Source organism: Cricetulus griseus (assembly GCF_003668045.3).
Source record: "Cricetulus griseus strain 17A/GY chromosome 1 unlocalized genomic scaffold, alternate assembly CriGri-PICRH-1.0 chr1_1, whole genome shotgun sequence".
NCBI classification, from domain to species: Eukaryota; Metazoa; Chordata; class Mammalia; order Rodentia; family Cricetidae; genus Cricetulus; species Cricetulus griseus.
In genome coordinates, this window is record NW_023276807.1 from 75,283,761 (window position 1) to 75,302,148 (window position 18,388).

At 44.3% G+C, this 18,388-nt stretch overlaps 1 protein-coding gene across 1 annotated transcript in view; it reads right to left on the reverse strand.

Moving 5' to 3' along the window:
* Positions 1-4,535: 4,535 nt before the first annotated feature.
* Marf1 (meiosis regulator and mRNA stability factor 1) overlaps positions 4,536-18,388 on the reverse strand; it is a 43,929-nt gene continuing 30,076 nt past the window's right edge. Inside the window, exons 22-27 of the mRNA XM_027387915.2 lie at positions 14,375-14,605; positions 11,830-12,042; positions 10,478-10,538; positions 10,285-10,401; positions 8,152-8,322; positions 4,536-6,474 (exon numbers count right to left, since the gene is read on the reverse strand). Of these exons, the coding sequence (XP_027243716.1) occupies positions 6,227-6,474; positions 8,152-8,322; positions 10,285-10,401; positions 10,478-10,538; positions 11,830-12,042; positions 14,375-14,605 (1,041 nt within the window). The 3' untranslated portion in view covers positions 4,536-6,226. The remainder of the gene's footprint in view (positions 6,475-8,151; positions 8,323-10,284; positions 10,402-10,477; positions 10,539-11,829; positions 12,043-14,374; positions 14,606-18,388) is intronic.

Here is an 18,388-nt window from a genome sequence, read left to right on the forward strand (position 1 = left end):
ATCCTGAGCTTAAAGGTGTGTGTCACCAACATTCTAAACTTAACTTTTGAAAACACAAACTGTACCGTCTTATATAGATCAGCATCTTTTATAAAACAAGAACTTTACACTGTCAGGCTTTGCTTAAAAATAATTCTAAATTGAAGCTCTTTAAGTACAAACATTAATAAAAACAAACATTTGAAAACTGGTTTTAAAAAGAAATTTAAATTCCCTTAAGGTCTTTCTGTAATATATAGAAGCATTAACATTTTAAATCTTAACTGAAAAACTTGTTTCTAAGATGGTACCTCTAATTTCCATGCGGTCACCTTTAGTCAAGATGGCGGTTTAAGCATTTTTTTAACTTTAGCAAAATGGCGACCAGTCAAGTCATATGACCAGTTACAAAATGGCCGTAACTTGCTTTGCTTAACATGCTTAAGTTTATACCAGGAAATAGAACATTTTTAAAACAAGTATACATAATTTACTTGAGAAATAAACAGGACTTTTTAAAAACAAAATCAGCTTAATATGGTTAAAATTTTAACTTATATTATTATTTTTAAAAATTTATTATTTGTAGACATGAGAAACCATAGCACAGTTTACATTTTTTTTTCACTTGTAACAACCTTTTCCCTGACCTTTGACAACTTTCCTCTGACCTTTTACAACTTTAACCCTCTATAACTTTTTGTAACAATCTTTTTCTCTGACCTCTAACTTTTCTCTGACCTTTTATTTTATTTCTCTGACTTTCTTAGACATTTTTAGACAATTTTTTTTCTTTATTATTTAAGTCTTTTATATTTTTTTTCTTATTTTTTAGTTAACATAAAAATTTTGTCAAAGTCCCTTTTATAGTTCTTAATAACTTTAAGGCCATTTAGATGTCCGGATCAGGCCAGATAAGTTTATATGCTCAAGCTCCATGTGCTCAAGGCAGAGAGACCTGGGGTAGGGGTGCTGCTGGTAACCCCAGACCCTAGGCCAATCCAGGGGTGGGAAAAAGACTCCTGCGGCCCCCCTGCATACCATGTGTGTAGAGCACAAAGAATGCCGGGCAGCTAGGCAAATGGCAGGGACCCACGGGACCGGCAAGTGGGGATAGGGAAAGACTCACCTACATGGGCCAGGCTCAGCTGTAAGGGCTGCAGCAGTGGTTCGAGTTCAGAAAAGCAGCATCGGGGGACTCCAACATAACACATTCTAACCCGTGACACATGGCAGAACTCCTTTCCCGTGCCATGTGCTTAGGGCAACAAGAAAAGACCCCTGACCCATGCATGCCACGTGCATGGGCAATGTGGGACAGAAAGAGATGCTTAAGAAACACATAACACAAATGACAGCACATTAGACAGCACAAACATTAGACAGGACAAACCGAGGCAAAGAAATGGTGCCCCAAACCAAAATTACAACCAAACCTTGGACTTTCATCCAGAGTGGAACCAAGGTTCTCGCAAGTCTGCTTACCCTATGGTTCAATTACAAATTCTGCGCAGATCAAATACAAATTACAAATTCTGCGCAGATCAAATTAAGCAACCCTCGGACTTTCATCCAGGGCAGGACTTTAGGGTCATCCCCAGAAGTCCGAATTACAAATACAAATTCTGCGCAGATCAAATACAAATCATGGCACCAAACAAAGCAGCAAGAGACAAAACAAGCAAACATTGAACATTGAACATATATAAGTTTCGAGCTCGAATCATCTTACCTCCAAGATCGAATCCACTCAGGTGAAGGGTGGTCGCAAATCCCGGACGAGCCCCCAAAATGTTAGACCCCCGAAAACTCAAGTATCCGGGGTCTCAGGCCAGGTTCGCGGTCACCCCAATCACCAGGCGGATTCGAGAGCTTGCTGCAAACTGCACGAGGCTTTATTGTAATTTAACGAACTAACCCCATGTTAGCTCGGGTCTTTCACCCACCCGCCATGGCAGACGGCTAGAAAAAGACGGCTCCTAAGGTCTCCCCAAAGATCTTATAGGGCAGCGTAAGGGGAGTGTCTAGGGGTACGCACAGGCTCAGGATTGGTGTGCTTCCAGGCTTGGAGGGCTTGCCCTGTGTTGATTGGTCAACTGGTTGTTATGGCTCATAGGCCCTCCCAGGGTGGTTGCTATGCTCTCTACATCATTGCTGTGCGCTTGTCCGTAAAGCACACCCAGAGCCATAAAGCATAGCGCCACCAGCTAACTTCTGATTGGTTCCTTGTCACAAGACAGGCATCTGACTTTCTGGTTTCTAGGACAAGGTCATAAAGGCACATGTTCAACCATTATGGCTGCCAAAAGGGAAGCCGGTTCCTTCAAGACAAAATTGGTCAACTTCAGGCTGACAGGATGGCTCAGTAGATAAAATGCTTGCCGTACTGTTGAGGACCAAAATAGTTCCATTATGGAATGTCTTAAGGTCCAGCCTCCAGGAGCACCTGGGTGCTCCAGCCCACTAATGTATTGCTAATTCGAGCAAGTCTGCTATTGTATAGCATAGCCTCAGTGTAGAATGCCTCCTAGTTTGCATCTCTACAGAACTAAGCATTTGAATAGGCCTGCACCTGGGCAGGAGGTTAGGTGTGGTTTGAGTAACAAGTGAGGAGAGGGTTAGGAGCCATGGAGGAGAGAGGGGTCAGGAGGAGAGAAATGGCCTCCTCGTGGCCATGGAAGCATAGTTAAGAAACAGCCAAGAATATGCTATAAACAATAAATAAGAGAATCCAGTTTTGCGACATGGAACTGAGAGCTCTCTAAAGATGACAAGATGCCTGTGTTGGTCTTTATCACCATTGGGTTGCTGGGAGCTTTCAAGTCCATGCTCCCCCACTCAGGCCAAACCTCATGGCTTCCGTGGCTTGGGCTGCACAAGCCTGATGTCCTGAAGTGGACCCTGTGTGGAAGGAGAGAACTGATTCCTGAAAGTTCTCCTTTGACCTCCACACCCATCTTGTGACTTAAGAGTCTCCCAACCCCCACTTGTGTCTTGCACACTAATCATAAATCTTCAGAAAGTTTGGCTGACTGAGTCTAAGATTCTTCTAAGTATTTCCATGTTGGGGAAGGGTACCTCTCAGGGTGGTTGCTATGCTGTGTCATTACTGTGTGCTTGTCCGTAAAGCACACCCAGGGTCGTAAAGCATAGCGCCACCAGCTAACTTCTGATTGGTTCCTTGTCACGAGGCAGGCATCTGACTTTCTAGCGTCTAAGACAAGGTCATAGAGCCCGTGTTCGGCGTTATGGCTGCCGAAAGGGGAGCTGGTCCCTTCACTTTCACACTCAGACAAACTCAAGGCTCTCTCACATATAGAGGGACACTGAGACAACCAGGTCCTGCCTGCAATCATCCAGCAGGCTCTTCAGGGAAGGAGGGCACAAAGATTTCTCTCTTCCTCCTCATGGGCCATACAGCTGTGTAATATTTGGGGCATCATGGATTGTTATTCCTAATCCTGCTGTGTAACTGGAAGGTACAGAGGCTGTAGGAATGTAGGAGACCTCACATTCTATAGTTCAGATTCTGAGGAAGGAATCACAGGGATGAAAAGCTGTGGGTGGGCACTTTGTGCACATACATACATACATACATACATACATACATACATACCACACACACACACACACACACACACACACATACACACACACAGGACAAGTTCCACCCCTCTCCCGGAGAAATGCTATATAAGCCCTGTATCCTGTTCAGTTTCTGCTGTTTCTTGCCTGAGCAGAGGCAGCCACCCTCCTGGGTTTTTCCTTCCCAATAAATCTCTTGTGTGAAGTTTGTTGTGTGGTGTGATATTCCCTGAATCCTGACTGCCAGGATGCCTTTTTCCATCTGAGCTGTAATGCTTACAACTGGACTGTTTTTTAATCCAGCCCCACAAACAAAAGTGCTCATTACAGATGCTTGCTCATAAAGTTTATTGACAACTGTTTGGTCCCAACACACAAACAGCACTTGAACCACAGCGGGGTGGGGGTGGGGGGTTGGGGGGGAGGGTGGGGGGGTGTGTTCAAACAAAGTAGACAGTTAAGAAAAACATCTTGTCCCCCAAGCCTGATCAAAAGCAAAAAAAAAAAAAAAAAAAGGGGGGGGGAGTTTGGTGATAACTTTTTTCTTTTTAACAGACAAATTGAATCTGGTACATCTTTCCACCCAGAAAGAGTGTCTCATTATCTCCATGTGCACACACCTTAGCATCATCATCTAAGCCTCTGGATAAAGAAACAGTGACTAGACTGGCCACTGTGGGCACATCACAGCCTCACTGTGTTTCCACTGAGTTTTCCTATCTTTAGACAGCAATGGCTAGTTACACTCATCCAGGACGCATGGGCAACTCCAGTAAATGGCAGAGATACATCCATTCACTGTACACAACTGTTCTTTGTTGCCCACAGAACAAACTGACCTTTGAGATGGTTCCAGTGACTTTAGTGACACATGGTGTTTTCAAACTTCATAATCCCTTCTACACTTGCAAACCTGAAGTCTGATCAGACAAGCTTATCCTTAGGATGTCTGTGAATAAAGGCAACTCACATTCTCAACACTAACTTTATTACATTGCTTAAAAGTCTTAAAGGAATTGCACAAGTGCCATTTTACTTCCTATGTACTAAATCTGCAGAGGAAGTGTCATGAGGTCTTGAAGAGGAAGTGCTGCCAGGCCTGCACAGGAAGTACCTTCAGGCTTTGCGCAGACTGGCAGGCCTGCAGAGTTCCATCTTGGGAATGTCACGTGCTGAGAACTGAGAATCACCGGCTTCATTTTGGCAACAAAAACCCAATTGGTAAAAAATCTCTCTAGAGCCTTTAATTTTGTGACATTTTATCAAAATGCTGGCTACGAAATCAGAATCCATTTTCTGGCTTTCTAGAAAAAAACAAAATATAAACATTTCCCATCAAAGAAACCATCTAACTAGTACAAGACTGTGTGCCCACAGGTTCTTTCTGCTCTATGAATGGATCCGCCTTTTTTTGCCCAACAAATACAACCCATTGTAAATGTCAGGTCTCTCTAGCAGGGATGAGAGGCCACTCATAAGCAGACACCTCAGGCACCCAGAGAGAAGGTCATTCCACAGGGCGGTGCCCACAAAGGCTGGCTTTTCTCAAATGCCAACAGCCAACATCAGACACCACAAACAAACAAAAACAACAACCAAAAAAAAAAAATCAAAACAACACAAAGAAATACAAACACAAAAACCCAAACGTGCTTCCAATAGCGAGAAGTAACAGTAAAACCAGACGCTATTAAAAGACGACAAGAACTAACATGGACACATATCTTCACATGGAGCGCTTCCCAGCTTTACAGCCAACTTTAAAATCGCAACAACAAGGTTAGGCTGATCAACCTTGGCCTTCACATTATAGATAGAACTCCAGTCTCTTCCTAGTGGAGATAGTATCCAACCCACTCCTTCTGAAGCACCTTGCCGCTCTGCTGATTTACAATTTATGCATTTGATGCATAGTTTACAAAATCAGACTCTTTCCAACACCACCTCTCAACACATAGCAATGTGTGCCGTCATTCAAATGCTGACTTTAAATGCGTGACACTAAGACCATCTCCTTTCCTTAACTTGATCCTTAGCAAACTGGGATGGACGGAGAAGGGAAGCGTGAAACAACTTTCTAGAAAGCTCCTAAATGGAATCTCCAAATGGACACATTTAAAAAATTGGGATGAAGCCACATTAGTCGGCCACAGACACAGTTAAATAAAAAAATGAGGCACACCAACAAGTCACCTGGAAACCAGGAACCATCCTAGGTCAGCCTGGAAATGGCTCTCCTGCTCCTCACTCGTTCCCCAGAGTGTGACCCACGGGCTCATGGACATGCTTGGCTTCTCCAATAACCACAACACTATTTGCTTAAGCAAAAGACACAGGTTGCTCAATGGGAGCTGAGCCACTTCCTGCTGAGTGATAATCACTGCTTACTCCCTCCCACCAACCACATTTCATAATAATTTAGAAACATTTGGTAAATATATTACGGATTCCTTAACAAAGGCCTTTCAAATAACTGGGGGAGGGGGAATAAAGGAAGAAAAATTTCATCTGAAAGTTCAAAAGGAGCATTGCCTGATGGACCATCTATAAAAATGGCTTCTGGGGTCAAGAGAGAAAATGAGGTTTTTAAGCCCAGTTGTGTGTGTAGAGTCAGACAGTTTTTTACCCCTCATCCTAACTCAATTCTGTGTTCAAATGGGAGTTAAAGCTTGGTTATAGGTGCAAAAGAAAAGTTGGCTGCCAATTTGACTCTATTTTTGGGCTGCTTTTTGGCTGGGCTTTCCACTGTGTCCTTGCTGAACAGTGGCTCGGGGGCTTCCAAGGAGGGACTGGGAAGGGCAGGGGCCGGCACTGGGCTGCAAGACGAGCAGGAGTTACAGGACAGTATCTCCCCCTTCTTCACTGGTACTGGAGTTTCAGTTTCTTCTTCTTGGTTTAAAACTACAATACCTAGAAGGACAAAAAAGGAAATAGATTAAGTTCTAGGTCTCAAAAGTAGTGGTTGTCAGTTCACCTGTATTTAAAAAACAAAACAAGCTTATAAAACCCTACCAGAGCCAGGTGTGGCTGGTGGCTGGTTATTCCAGCCCTCAGCAAGCTGAGACAGGATTACCACAGTGCCAGCCCAGCCTTGGCTACATGTCATGACACTGTCTCAAAAAACAACAAAACAAGCTAGCTGTGGCGGTGCATGCCTTTTATCCCAGCACTCTAGAGGCAGAGGCAGGCGGATCTGAGTTTGAGGCCATCCTGGTCTACAAATCAATTTCCAGGACAGCCAGGGCTACACAGAGAAACCCTGTCTCAAAAAATAAATAAATAAATAAAAATAAAAACAACAACAAACAAACAAAAAAACCCAACAAAACAAACAAACCAACCACCAAAATATCACAATTTAGATATTAGCTACGTGGTCGATAGTATGTCACAAAAAGTCAAATATTTATAAATGACAGATCACTTCTCTTTGGATTGCAAATTTTAGACAGGTCATTTTTGGCTACCTATCATAGGCTAGTTTTTATTCCTTAGACTCTTTGCTCCTTCATTCCTCTGTCTGGTGAGCACCTACCCATTCTTATGGTGATATCTTGCTTGTACAAATAAAACCTGTCTGGGGATCAGAGAATGGAGCTTGCCACTAGCTAACCATAGAAGCCTCTGTACAGAAGGAGGTCTGTACAGAGGTAGCTGGGCAGAAACAGAATATAAGCAGGGAGAAACAGGAAATTGATCTCTTGTCTGCTGAAATGTGAAGGAGGTAAGGTGTGCTGTGGCTTGCTCCTTCTCTCTGATCTCCCAGCATTTCCCTCTATATCTGACTCTGGCTTTTTAATTATCTAGACCAATTAAAAACTCCATTTACGAGTACTAACTGAGTGGAAAGAAACAATGACATCCTAAAATTCATAGGCAAATAGAACTAGAAAAAAACAAAACAAAACAAAAACATCCTAAGTAAGGCAAGAAAACTGAATGGACCTCACACCAGGCTGGCACTAAGTTAGCATGTTAAGAGCTCAGCTTTCAGCCAGGCATGGTGGCTCATGCCTTCAGTCCCAGCACTCAGGAGGCAGAGGCAGGCAGATCTCTGTGAGTTCAAAGCCAGCCTGGTCTACAAAACAAGTTCCAGTGAGACCCTGTTTTCAAAACAAAACAAAAACAAAAAAGGGTCAGTCAGCTTTCTTGTCCTTCAGGTCATAGGATATAGACTCCAGGGCCTCAAACCATAGATGCCTTTCTCAGACCAACTTTCTAAAGCCCTAGGTTGTGTAGCAGGTGACAGGTGTTGCCTAAGGAGCAACTGAACTTCGGACATGTTGGGAAGGCCAGAAGTACCAGAGGACTTGAGCTAGGACTCATTATTCCAAGGCTCTTCCACAGCCCAGTGACACTGGCCCTCAATTTTAGACTATTTATACAACCTGATGTATACATCCTGATTATTCATCCTATTAGTCAAAACCCAACAAGGAAAGGAAGGGCCTGAATAATCAGCACAAATTCTTGTATACCTGACACAAGTGCCATTTTTCCTTTGTCCATCAGACACCTTCTACACTGGCATCATGGATCACTTGCTAAACTCACAGACAAGTGCCCAGCATACACAGTGTTACCTACCCAGAGGCTCTTGAGGGTGTTCCTCAAACTGAATGAGATCAGTGGGCTTCAGGATGACGGGATCTGGTCTTAGCTGAGGGGATGGCAGGCATGAAGGGACAGGAGCGCAGAGGAGGTCCACAGGGGAGCTGTTGGCCAGGTGCAGGAGCTCCTGCTCCTTTTGGCTGGGCCCTGCAGAGAAGGCAGGCAGCTGCAGTCAGCATAGGCACAAAGGTCTGCTCCTGAGGCTTTCCTCAGCCCCAGAAGTCAGCATGAAGGACTCTGGCACTCATTATGTATGTACATAAAATGTATATATTTTATATATGTATATATATAAATCACCATGAAGGATTCAAGCACTCATTATGTATGTATACATACAAAATAAATAAGCAACAACAAAGCCATTATCAGAAGATCCCTGAAAAACAATATAACAAAGCCAACAGTTTGCTGAAGACTTGTGTTCTTAAGAACACTATTCTCAGCTGGGAGGTGGTGGCCCACAACTTTAGTCCCAGCACTCAGGGAGGCAGAAGCAGGTGAAGCTCTGGGTTTGAGGCCAGCCTGGTCTACAAAGCTACACAAAGAAACCCTGTCTCAAAAAACCAAAACCAAAACAAAACAAAAAAACCACTGGTCTCGGGGGAATGGGAGGACTCAAGAGAGAGGGAACTGGGATTGGTATGTAAAATAAGATTGTTTTTTAATTTAAATAAATAAAAAAAAAGAACATTGGTCTCTGAAGAGGCCCAAAGTGAAAAGGGCCTTGAAAAATCTGCTGAAGGCTGGGGCAGTGGAAGAAGCCAGGGCAAGCAGCTTCAGCAATGTCAGATGCTGGAAATAGCTCTTCTCTAAGCATAAGGCAGAGTAATCCTCCCTCCTACTCATGATGTTGTGCGAAGATTCCCTCTTACATTCAACAGTCTACAGGACTCTGGAGTGGTTTCTGCCAACACAGAGCTGGCCCTACATAAAGCCTGTCCTTCAGTTACCTAGAAGAGCACTTTTGTACCATTCTACGTCACACCCATGGTCAGGTCTCTGAGTTGTCCTCATGAGGCATGTGTGCTGGGTCCTTTCCAAATCTCGTCTAGCAAGACCCCTGATGGTCCAGCTCAGCATAGCCTGCCAACCTTGGTACCTACTCATCCTGACCAGGCTTTAGCAGAGCTCTATGAAGAGTATCAGCACAGATTCACCTGCCCTTCCACCCACCTCTGTTTACCCTTCCTGGCACTCTGTCCCAAGTCTTTGGGGCTGGGCTTTCTTTCCTTCTATCATCACAGTTTTAAACAGTCATTTTAGTAAAAATCAAAAAAAAAAGGTTGGGGGCTGGAGAGATGGCTCAGAGGTTAAGAGCACTGACTGCTCTTCCAGAGGTCCTGAGTTCAATTCCCAGCAACCACATGGTGGCTCACAACCATCTGTTATGAGATCTGGTGCCCTCTTCTGGTGTGCAGATATATATGGAAGCAGAATGTTGTATACATAATAAATAAATAAAATCTTTAAAAAAAAACAAAAAAACAAGCTGGGCATTAGTGGCTCATGCCTTTAATCCCAGCACTTGGGAGGCAGAGGCAGGAGGATCTCTGTGAGTTTGAGGCCAGCCTGGTCTCCAGAGTGAGTGCCAGGATAGGCTCCAAAGCTACACAGAGAAACCCTGTCTCAAAAAACCAAAACAAACAAACAAACAAAACATGAATTGGGATATTCTACAAGAATCTTACTTAGCCAATCATTCAATACTACCACATGTAGATCTGTTGTTAACTACACACCAAACTGCACTAGGAAAAAAAATGAATATTTAGGTCTGGAGAAATGGTTCATCAGGTAGGAGCACAGAACCTGGATTTGGTTCCCAACAGGCACACAGTGGCTTACAACCATCATAATGCCTGTTCCAGGACATCCAATGCCCTCTTCTGACCTCCTTAGCCAACAGGCAAGCACACACATGGTGCACAGATACATGGAGGCAAAATACTCATACACATAAAAATGAAATACATCTAATTTTTTAATGACTGTTTAACCTTAATGAAACTGTTCACTGTCCTCTTTCCTCCAGGTGTCTCACCCAAGCCTCCCTCTGGAACTTTAAAGCTCTGCCTACTTGGTTGCTTTTCCTCTAGTACCTAGTACCTGTTCTGAGCTGGAGTTCTGATGCTATAAGGGATTCTGGCACCTCCAGGATCTGCCTGCTGACTGCAGGCTGGTCTTCATGATTGGCAGGGAAAAGGCCAAGGGAGCTTAGCCGGTCTAGAGGAAAAGAGTATCCATCAGTGAGACAATCACAATGGAGTTAGGGGAAGGGTATGAATGGGGGCTTACTTACTTTTCATGTCATTTTTTAACACAACAATTCTCTTATGACCATGTCCTTTTATCCAGACCACCTGTGCAAAGACATACACCTGGTTAAGCAGTAGAAAAAAAAGAGAAAGGACCTGACATTCAGGAGAGTGGGGCTTCTGTGCCTGCTTCTCACACACCAGAATCAGAGCTCAGTGAATGCCAACGGCTTTTCCACATGCTTTCTTTAGCTCCACAGATAGCAAAGAGTAGAGACACACCTCCATCCCAGAAAAAGATGAGCCACCAGAATTCACAAGACACACTGCTAAAAGTATTTACGACTCTTTAATAATGTCTACCATAGCTTTGGGACTTAAATCCAGAAACTCCATTTATAATAGAAACTGAACTCAATCTCAAAGGCTAGCATGCCCCAGACTCTTCAGCTAACTGCTGATCCTGATGGTAAAGGTGGTGCTGCTCTCCACCTTCAGCCAGGTCAGAATGGAAGTAGGCTTTGGTTCCCAGGCATCTCTACCTGAGAACTCTCCAAATCCCTGTCCTCAGCTTCCAGGCATTCTTCTCCTATTTCATCAGAGACTGAGTGCCTTCTGTCTCAAGAGCTTGGAATCAGAAGGGTTTTGGATTTGGGAGTGTTTGTATTTGGGGAGGCAATTTGGGGTCTGGGTAAACTTACCCTAGAAATTCATCTGTATCTAATAAGCATTGTATACACATAGCCTGAAGGCACTTTAGGTGTGTTTTTCCCCTGTTTTTATAGTTAATAGGTGTTTTGATTGCAATTAGTCACAAGTGATCAGGTTGTACTGTTCACTGTGGTGCCATGTTGCTTCCAGAAGTTTTGGAATATTCTGGGTTTTCGAATTTGACTACAAGTACTCACATGTGTTCTAACCCAGCTCACATCCTTCACTGACACCTTCTGCGGCCTGAGCAGCAGTCAGAATCCTGTGTACAATCCCTCCAAAAGTTCCAGTAAAGTTTCACTTCCTCTCATAGCTGCTGGCTGTTCTTCACCTGTGCATTCCACCTTACCTACCATGACAGCCTATGCCACCTTGCCATATGGTAACTCACAGACATGCTCAAAAGTGGGCCCTGCCTGAGCCACTGTTCATACTCACCAAGCAAAGAGGGGACATAGCATGCTGCTCTAGCCACACTCTACTTGGGTCATCCATCTCCTTCAGTGTCCTATCTGGTTAGGTGACCACTGAGCACACAGGAATAAAGGTTCAGAAAACCACTGAGAAACACTAAAATCATTCATTTTTGTCTGGCAGTACTCTGGCAGCACCTTCTACCTCTGATCAGGTGTCAGGGAAGGCACTTTAAGAATACACTTTCCCAGAAGCTGAGGAAAACACCTACCTGTGGGATGGCTCCCAATAGCTCCTCCACACTACTGTAGCCATATGTTTTGGGCTGCAGTGTTTCTCCAACGTATTTGGTGTAGGCCATGGAAAACTCATGAAGGAAAATCTGCTGGTAGTGATAGGTGTGAAGCAAAGACCGCACATTCTTTGCAAACAAGTATAGGCTCGTGAGCTTCACATACTCTTCGGCCTTATCATTTGTAAATACCTGGGACAGCAGAAAGAGAAGGGTTAGAAACTTCCTTAGTGATGGGCCCCATCCCCTCTGGCTGAGGTCCTTCTGTCAGAACACTCTGAAGGCCCCAAATCATGTTGGCTTCTCAAAGAACTCTAGGACCGGGCTCAGAGAAGGGTCTCCCAGAGCCCTAGGAGGGGTTCATGGCAAGGCCTTCCAGAGAGGCTAAAACAACTCAGGGAAACTGTGATTTCTCTGCAATGTAATCCTGTCAAGTTTGAAGACTGTGTGAGCGGGGCCTGCAGTCCCAAAGCAAGCAGACAAGAAAGGTGAGGCAACCCCGATAAACACACACAGTGGCTGTGGCCACTAGATCTCAACACCCAGAAATAATGTGAGGCGGAACGGTGGCTACCCTTGCAAACACACACAAAATCCGTGTCTTCTGGAACCAGCTTTTGAAACTGCATGTGGAGAGAGACTACAAAAAACTGGCAGTATAATAATGTTTCTGAATCCCAACAATCAGAAATGAGTTTGAAAGACAAACTCAAAATGCACCCTCCCAGGGGTTTCTGAGGCACTTCTCCACACTGTATCACACCCTCAGCGTTACACACGCTGGCATGCCACGCTACACCAACACATGCGCCTGAATGACCTCAGTCAGATATGTATCTACAGTATGCTACTAATGCAGCGGTGTTTTTTTACTGCTCACACCAATCTGCCATTATTTAATTCTGAAAAATATCGAAGATGCTCCAGGTCCTACAGTCAAGAATCAGCCAAGATTCTTTTACATGAAAACAAACAAGCACATCCATCTCAATATGCAAATCTCTGTTCTTTTGTAAATGGCAACACTGCATGCATAATCTGTTATTTAAAAACAAATTTTCTTAGCATTTATTATCAAACGAATACTTGCTTTGTACACCTATTTTATATAGTTGTATACCATGGGTTGCATAAAAATTTACTGAGCAAAGAAAGTGTTGAATTGGAAAAAACTTAAGTAACAATGTTTCACTCCATCAGATGTGCCGGCATCAGCATGAAAAGGGGCATCTCCAGTGTCACGGAGCCATGACAAGCTATTTATCTTGAAGGTCTGACAGCACTATTTAGAACTTCCAATTGGTAGAATGTAATTAACTGCCAGACTTGAAGCTCAGCAGAATACCTACTTAGTATGAGTGAGGCCCTGGGTTCAGTTCCTAGCGCTTCAGAAGCAAGAACTTGAATTCTTTTCATTATTGATCCAGCACATGGTCACAGGATAATCGTTTATTCTTCATTCCCTACATGGCTGCATTTTATGCACTGACATCTTCTACAGAATCATTTTAAGAGACAGGTGTAGTTGCACACACTTTTAATTACAGCACTCAGGAGGCACAGGCAGGTGGATCTCTGTGAGTTCAAAGCCAGCTTGGTCTACATAGTGAGTTCCAGGACAGTCAGAGCATGGCTTAGTAGATGACAAGGTGCTTGCTTGGCAAGCACAAGGTTTGGGATTTGATTCCCAGCACAACAAACCAACAAATGTAATTTTAAAAAAGTAAATTATACCCTCTACCACACTTCTTTTCGTGCTCTAGAATGTTCTGTTTTGTTTTTTAATGCTGAAGTTGGAGCTGGAAAGATAGTTCAGCAGGTAACAGTAACTACTGCTCTTCCAGAGGACATGGATTTGGTTCCCAGCACCTACATGGCAGTTTACAACCATCTGTAACTCCAGTTCTGGAGTATTCAACACCCTCTTCTAGCCTCCAAGGGTACCAGGCATGTATATAGTGTGCATATATACACCCAGATAAATAAAATCTTTTAAAAACCTTTTTAAAACCCTAAGTTATGTTTTTTTTTCAGGGTTAATAGAAACTAAAAACTTTTTATTTAGTTTTTTACAGTGTGTGTGTGTGTCTCACACACACATGCGCACACACAACTTCAAATGCCTCAGCAAGGTTCTCTTCCACTCCACAGACCTGAGGGATGGTGCTCAGGCACTAACTGGGTTTGCCAGAAGGTGCCTTTACTCACTTAGCTATCTGAAGCCTGGTTGTTAACCAATTAGGTCTTGATGCAATACAAACTGTTTAAAAAGAAAAGAGGCCATGCATTTGAGAGAGAGGAAGAAGGGGTATATGAGAGAAGATGGCAGAGGAAATGATGGGATTATATTTTAATTTCCAAATAAACAATTACTAAAAGAAAGAAAGAAAAGTGGATAGCCAATTTCAGGACCTCCAGTGTTCCTCCAGCTCTACACATACTAATGCAGACCTAACAGGACTCCAGAAGTGCTGGGTGGAGAAGCTTCTGATAGGATAGGTCTGAAGACCACTCACACATGTACCTCCACTAAGTAAGGCAGACTCTTCAGTAGCTCAGTCAAGGTCATGAATCCATATTCACAGGGGTTGAGAGGAGTACTATGGGTGGCTTCATAATGCCTCCTGAGCTCATCAACAGAAAGATGGGCATCTCCTTCCCAAGACATCAACAACACCAGCAACTGGGCAGTGAGAGACCGCAGAGACTTCCTGTTGATCAGCTGGATCTGTTTGCCAGACTCCAGGTCAGCAACCTAAGGAAAGGAGAATGCAAACCCACTTCAGATCGTCCGTTTCTGGTTAACAAGACCAACAGAGGCACGTATAAACAGAGGGAGTGGGTTTCTCTATGACAGCAGACAAACACTTGGAATGAGACTGATTTTCACCCTCCCTACAGACTCCACCCACTCATTTTTCATGTTGTAATTTGGAAGACACTGTTGTGGTTCTCTCTACTTCTGTGTCCTTTTATGCATGTTGTTTTCCCCAAAGAAAGACGACAGCAGGTGAACTGACATGTCTTGGCCAAGCCAGTGACTAGGTTGGTGACCAACGGGAGGCCCTACAACTAATTTTAAAGCCGGCATTTTCATCTGTTATGCATCTAACTAATGATTGCAAATTCTCAAGGAGACAAAGGACTTAAGGGAGGGAACCTGAGAAAGATATATGGCATTGTCTTGGCACCAAATACCAAGGCAGAGACAAATACTTGGTGACTGAGATCACTTAACTTCTTCAGGCACAAGGGCCTGCCATAGCCTTAACTGCAGGCGGCAGACCATCAGCCAGTGGATCCAGCGTCTCTTAGACTTCTTCCCTGCTGCCTTTGCTTTCTCTGCAAGGACCAAAGGGCTCATTGACCACAGTAAGACCTGAGGGATCACGTGCTGGTCTACACTGGGCTCAGCCCAGCATCAGCACAGCTGTGTTTCAGGTGCACTCTGGACTGAGATGGCAACATTGTGGCAGACTCCCACTCCCATTGGCAACAGAGCTGTAAGTTTCCTGCTTAGAAAGGGGGGAGGGGCGGCTGGAGAGCCAACTCAGCAGTTAAGAGCACTTGGTGCTCTTGTAGAGGCCATGGGTTCAGTTCCCAGAACCCATATAGGGAGATACAACCACCTTTAATTCCAGTTCCAGGTGACCCAATCCCCTCTCTTGGCCTCCACAGGTACTGCACTGACATTAATGTTATGCATACACAAGACAAGCAGGCAAGCACACATCCACATAAACATCAATCTTTAAAAAAGAAACAAAAGAGAGAAAGCAGGCACTCAATTAATCAGCAGACACAAATTAGAGTTTGAGTCACTGTCTTAGAATCCCAGACCTTTACCAATACTGCTGTTTTTTTTAAGAAAACCAAACAAAACTGTTACTTTGATGCTGCTGAAACCCATGTCTGTTCTCAATCATCTAGGGCATGGTTCAGAAGTTCCAATGCTTGGAGCACACTCTTGCAGACAGCTTGGGAAGCCATGCCTAGCATTCCCCTCAAGCCCTCCATGAGGCAGCCAGGATTGCACTGGATCTCTCACCTTTTCCCGCCTTTACTACTTGAACCAAACCTCCCACTGATTAATCTTTGGCTCTGGCTCAGAGTCTTCACTAGGTATTTGTTGTTTTGAAACAGGGTTTCATGGAGCCCAGACTGGCCTCAGGTAGCCAAGAATCACCTTGAACTCGGGGTCCTCCTTGCTTCTGCATGGAATGGAAAACAGAAGCAATTCCACTGCATAACCCTTCTCACCCTTTGTAAAGGAAGAGATTCACCTCTAGGTGGAGACATGCTCATAACTCCTCCTTTAGGAGTTAAGAAAAAGGCTGGGTAGAAGGCTCATTGGTTAAGAGCACTGGCTACTTTTCCAGACAACCAGGATTCAATTTCCAGCATGACAGATCACAACTGTTTACAACTCCAGTCCCAGAAGATCCAATACCCTCTTCTGGCCTCCATGGGCCCTGCACATATGTGGTACACAGACATACATGCAAGCAAAATACCCATATACATAAAATATAACAAATAAATAACTGTTCTTTAAAAATAGCTAATTCAGTTGGGCAAGAGAAAGACCCAGCTAAATGATGTGTGGGTTCGTATAAGACAATGCAGTTTTCCTTCCCAGAATTTCCAGCCCCCACCCACCAGACACCATGAAGCTTGGCTGGGTCCATCCACTTGGAAGACCTAACCATTCCCTCTTCTGTCTTTTCTTTCAGATGCAGCCACAGCCTAGGCACATGTTCCCTGGGCTTCCTTATACTTTCTGTAAAACTCCCCTCCCCACCCTGTGGCTGACTTCTGTGCCAGCTTTTCAAACAGCATGGCTTTGCCCCCTCTCTTCTCTACTCTTCTAGGTACTGCAAGATTTACAGCTTGCCTGCCTGGGCTTTTTTCTTTAAAACTCTAATAAACTCAAGTTTCCATTTTGAGATTCTTCATCAATAAGACTAAAAACCCCAAGAAGAAACTCAGATTTCCTATTTCTTAGTTCTGGCTCTGCTGGATTCCTCGGGATTCCTGACAACACTCCTCGAATTCATTTTAATGATGTAACAAAGGAGAACATGGACCTGCTCCCCACCTCTAGACAGTACTACTTTCTTCAATCTCTTCTGTTTTCACTCAAGTCTCAGAGTTCTTTTTTACTTAGTTCTGTTTCTCCCTGTCCCCAGAACTGAGGACTGAACCCAGGGCTTTGCAAGCTGGGCAAGCTCTCTACCACTGAGCTGTAACTCCAGTCTTTTTGTTTCTTTTAAGTTCAGAAATAGGGTGTTGTTAAGTGGCCCAGGCTGCGTTTGAATTTCAAGTCTTCATGCCTTGGCCTTCTGAGGTCTTGGGATGACAGACCAGGCTTCTGTTTCTCACCTTGCTGTCCACCTTAGCACCAAGTGGACACTGGCACTCCTGTCAACAACTGAAGCTCTTCTGCCCCTAAGTCCTTTCTGTTGTGGTCATTTGGCCAACTCTCACCATGCACCCAGGCATCAGCTTCTGAACCTGCATGTGTGTGACATGCCAACAGTGGCTGTCTCTGCCATCTGTAACCATTAGCACTCACATGTGCAATGCTCCTCCTCACCCGAGACTCCACATATCACACCTTCTCTGAGTTCTTCTACCTTAAGCCTTGACCCCTCTTCTCTTCAAACAGCTTCTGTAATCTTCCATTTAATGGTAACATTATTACTCTTTTACTGGTGACAAATGCCAGAATTAGTTCTACTAGGGCCCACAAAACACCAGCCCCCCTCTTGTGAAACAGTAAGACAGTCCTTCCTTCCGGTCCACCTCCCACCTCCTCATCACACTACCCCAGAGCCCTTCTTGCCTTTGTCTGCTCATTTCCAAGTCATCCATCCTTCTTTGGCATTCCCGAACACACTCAACTGTGGCACCTGCACATCAGGCCAGCAGCACATTAGTTTCTTTCAGCCCCTGTGTCTAGCTGTGGCCCTCACATTTTTCCTCTCACAATCAAGCTAGTCAAAAGCTGTGGCAAATCCTGCTCCTTTGACACCTCGTTGCTGAGCCTACTCTAAATGCCATTCTCAGCAACAAGTCAGTTACCTCCACCCACCTAAGTCTCATGGAACGCAGCTGGCCACTCTCTTCCTGTTTCCTCTAACCTATCAGTAATCAGAACATACCCAGATTCTCTCTGTGCTTCTTACTGATGATGCCACACTCCCTGCTTCCCTCTCCATTCCTTTCTTCCTCCTGGCAATTGTTCCCTGTCCTGTGCTACAGATGTTCTGGAAACTGTTCAGCTGCTCTACCTATAAGTGGGAGGGTCAGCTCAGCATAGGATGCAGAGAAGAGGAGAAAGGTGCCCTCTAAAAGGGTTTTGCAGCCACAAGGGCAATTCTAAGCTTGTGTTTATTCTTAAGATGACTCCTAAATGAGTCAGGATCCTTGGAAGATACATGATATAGTCTCCCAGGAACCTTAGCAACAAAGAAATCTCTGGAAGGATTCAATTTTACCTGAGCACACATACCCTAGGGTAAAAAGTGACCAGTCC